A 4,546-nucleotide genomic window follows, 5' to 3' on the forward strand; every position below is an offset into this window, starting at 1 on the left:
CTTCGTAAGCGGCACGATGTTGTTCATAGTATTCTTGTTCTTCGCGCTCCGCTTCCGCCATAATATGGGTGAAATCCATTTGAGGTTTTGAGTGGGGGATGAATGTGTTGATAGTTTGTATGAGAATTATGAATGAGAGATGAATGAGAGATGATTTGATGTGATAAATGGATGATGAATGTGTGTATTTATAGATGATTTTGGGGGAAAAAATAAAAAAAATTCAAAAAAACGGGAAAAAACAGCCATATTTTTGGGATTTGGAAAATATATATATTTTTTATTTTTTATCATTTTATATAATTAAAAATTGAATTTTAAAATAAAAAAAATAATTCAAAGGCAACGTCTATGTCGTTGCCCAATCGTAAGCCGCCACGTCACTGGCACTGCGCTGCTCGATGCATCGACCAGCGCCGTGCCAGCGGCGCCAGCGCAGCGGTATGCGTCCTCGCCGCTGGCACGGACGGACGCGGGGCCACCGTCCACCGATGTGGATGCTCTTAATCCATGTAGGAACAGATAATTTGATTGTCCATGTTAGGCGAGAAACATTGACCATCTACTTATGGCTGCATATCATTAAGTCATCATATCTCTATCAATTGCGTTGCAGCCTTTCCTCACCGCTGACGTAATCAGATTCCTTCCCTAACAAAATCAATTATTTATTTAATTATATCTATAATTATATAATACTCCATGAAATTATACATATGATTATGAAGTTATTTTATTGGAACTCATAATCTGCGTTAGGTGTTACAAAATAAAATTAACAAGGCGAGTAGACATCTCAATTAATACTACATAAAAAGTTAGTCTCCTTAATTTATAAATTTGCTTTTATTTATTCATTTTCTGTTTTTTATGCGGAGAAGGAGAACGGTGAGGCTAACTCATCAACTACAAATTAATAATAAATTAATAAGCAGGTTATGCTATATATCATCCCAGATATTTAGGGTACATTGTGCATTTGTACTATAGTATTTACCAAAAAAATGTTCTTCTCCATACTTCAAACTAATTTTCATAAAACTTTATTACTTCAGAAAATCTTGGTGAGTAAAATGTATTCTTTCTATATCCATAATTAATTGTCTTTTCTTTTTGTATTTTTCATAAAAATGAATATATTTTTAAATTTTGTTAATTTTGAAGATAGAAAGGAGGTTGGTCCAACAATAGACGATGACGAGGTATAAAATGGCAGTATCCAAATCCAATGGATATGGAGACTACACCCACTCTTTAAGCAATAAACTTTCCAATCTATTGAAGTTTCTAATTTAAGCAACTAATTTCAGCCCTAACCAAACCTAAGGCCATCCGTAACGCTGTCTCTTATCCGTCTCTTAACCGTCTCATCTCTTCACTATTCATGAGCTCCACTGTACTTTTTCATCCCACCTCTTAACTAAGAGACAGAACCTGCAACCCTCCATCTCTTAACCGTCTCTTAACCATCTCATCCTTTAACTATTCATTCAATTTCATTTTTTAATTTTTTTCCATGAAATTCAATTAATAAAAAACACGCTTCATTAAATAAAACAAAAATACAACTTAAAATTCAAATAAATAAAAAAAACATATATTTAAAATCCTAAAAAAATAAAAATTACATAATTTAAAATACAATTGTATAGAAATTAAAAAACTACTCCGCCGAGGAATCATCCCCCGAAGGCGGTGGCGGTGCACTCAAGCTACCTGGAGACGGAATACCAATTTGTCTTGCCATATACTCAATTCCGGCAAGATGGGCTTGATATTGTGGAGGCATCATGTGGGAAGTGTCCGCCATCGTGGCGGTCAAATACATGGACACCCGCCGTGTGTTTCGAGCCCGAGCCCGCCTGGCTTGTTTCGCCTCGGCCCCTCCTCCCTCTAGCCGCATTCGCCGCCTTGGTCCGTTGCGGCCTACGGCGCCCACGGGAGGGGCCCCCTGCATCGGTGGCCGTGCCCTCAACCTCTTGTGAGGCGCTGCCTGACCCGCCCTCACTAGACAAGTATTGGCCACCCGCCGTGTGTTTCGTGCGCTTCGAGCTCGAGCCACTGGTTGGACTGGACACTGCCGTCCCACCTTTCAACGTCTTTGACGGCCTCCCAAACATCGACATGTTTGAATTCTTTGTCGTTGTCGTCAAAGAAGACTCGCAAAGCCGCTCTCATAATGTCGGCTCCACTGGCTCTGCTTTGGTATTGGGCTGCTTCATTCTTGTAGATGCTGCAAAACTTTTAGACATCTCTGTCGACGCGGTCAAAATGACTGCGAAGCATCTTCAGGGTGCGGCGGCGGGACCGAGCCGACTTGTTCTCGTTGTAGGCGGCGGTGACATTTTCTCAAAAACACTTGCGGGTTTGTTGATTCCCGACGATGGGATCGTACGAGACGCTGACCCAAGCGTTGAACAGAGTCATCGTGTCCGCCCGGCTGTATGGATGACGACCTATATCCTCTTCCACTTCGGCCGCCTCCTCCTCTTCCTCCACGGCGTCGAATGCGCGACCCCTAGAGCTTCCACCGCTGTGTCTTCCTTCTGAATTGGGTTCATCCGGAGAATCCTCCCTAATTTGGGATAATCCCTGCGATTGCCCATACCTCAGGGCGGAAGGATGAGAGTATGCATCCGCATCAAAATAGGGTGGTTGGTACGCCGGCGGCGTCGACGAACCGGAACCGGCAGCACCCAAGACATTGTACAAAACGTGTTCAAGTCATATCCGCCGGAGCCGCCCTCGTTTCCGTCGCCGGACATTTTTTAGATGAAAATTGGAGAGGTGAGATGAAAATTGGAGAGGAAAGAGAGATGATTTGAAAAGAATAGACGTGTGTTTGTGTGTATAATGAGGATGAAAGATGAGTATTTATAGAGTAAAAAAAAGAAAAAGAAAAATAAATAAAAATAAAAAATAAATAAAAAAAAAAATAAAAAAAATACCGTTGAACGGTAAAAAACGGTAACATTACCGTTATAATTTTTTTTTATTAAAATCGAATTTTTAAAAAATTAATTTATTGCGTCAGCGTGACGACGCCCACTTGCGGGCCGGCGAGTGGGCGTCACGCCTAGCGCCAGCGCGCGCCACGTGGCGCTGGCGCGTGGCGAGCTGTCGCGCGAGCCGTCCCTTCGGGACGAGACGCTCGGCGAGACGGGACCGGGACGGAGGGCTGCAACGCTGTCTCGCGGCCGTCTCGTCTCTCCGAGACGAGACCGAGACGCCAGCGAGATGCGTTGCGGATGCTCTAACCCCTCTCTCTTTTCTCTCTCCATTTCAATCATGACGGTGAAAAGAAGAAAAGAAAAATGGAGGAAAGTACTGTTCATGAAGATGAAGAAGCGAAGATGGAGAAGTTCTTCGCATTGGTTAAAAGCACCCGAGAAGTGCGGGAGCAGCTGGCCGGTACGTCGGAGAAGAAAGAAAGAGCTACCACCGCAGATAAACCTCAATCGACGCCGTGGAATCCGACATTCGTGCTTGAAGATTTCGTGGAGGCGCCGGCGCCGGTGGTGGAGAAGGAAGGCACTTCTAAGGAGGGAGAGAAATGAGAGAGCGATGAGAAAAAAGGATTGGAGTTGGACCTCAATCTCTCTTTGTAGGGAGTGCTTATTAATCATATCTACATTTCTTTCCATTTTATTTTGCTTGTCCATGATCTCAATGAGATCTATCTTTCTCCACTCATTATTGAATTGGTAAAATGTTTTAAAAGCGAGTTAGAATGAGCAAGCCGATAAAGTTACTGGTTCGTTGCTTTTATTGAACTAGTCAAACTGTAATACAAATATATAAAATTAAATATTTATAATATAAAAAATATTAAATATAGTAGTATAAGATATAGACAATTAATTATATATCACAAAATATATTAAATCTCATATATAATTAGTTACATATATATAAATGTAGGACTCATCATCGATTAACATTTTCAACCATTTTTCTACTACATTTCTCATATATGAATTGTGAGTATCAAATAATGTAAAATTAATTTGATTAATTGATTGTAAGTTATTCTCGAAGCTGATAGTTATCCTACGTACATTATAAGTTAATTTTAATATTATTTTATATTTCAAAATAAACATAGAACTAATCTTATACTAATACTCTCTCTATTTTCTAAAAATAAAAATTCTTTGTTTTTTGGTTCATGTCCTAAAAATAGAAACTTTCCATTATAGGAAATGGACCTACAATCAAATAACAATAATTTCACTATTTTTTCTGTTCCTCTTTCTTATTACTACTATTAGTTTTACATTAAAATCTATGCTGTTTTCAAAGTTCTTATTTTTTAGAAATTGGAAGGAGTATATATTATAATCTTTTTTGAAGTATAATGAAGTTATTATTGAATCGTTCTATTGGTAATGAGTTTCTGATATAACATTCACATTAATTAATTGACATGTCAAAGTGAAAAAAATAAAACGTTAAGATGATGCTATTAAATTCAATAGTAATATATTGACGATTGATATTTGGTAAAAGCGCACTCAATTTCTTAAAAACATAAACTTTAAAAATA

The 4,546-nt window shown here is 39.2% G+C and overlaps 1 protein-coding gene across 1 annotated transcript; it reads left to right on the forward strand.

The window, feature by feature from the left end:
- Positions 1–3,314: 3,314 nt before the first annotated feature.
- Positions 3,315–3,557, forward strand: LOC121755542. Its single transcript, XM_042150849.1, has one exon. It carries the CDS (start codon positions 3,315–3,317, stop codon positions 3,555–3,557), a length of 243 nt encoding a protein of 80 aa, XP_042006783.1.
- Positions 3,558–4,546: the final 989 nt, after the last annotated feature.

This window comes from Salvia splendens, chromosome 11 (assembly GCF_004379255.2).
Source record: "Salvia splendens isolate huo1 chromosome 11, SspV2, whole genome shotgun sequence".
NCBI classification, from domain to species: Eukaryota; Viridiplantae; Streptophyta; class Magnoliopsida; order Lamiales; family Lamiaceae; genus Salvia; species Salvia splendens.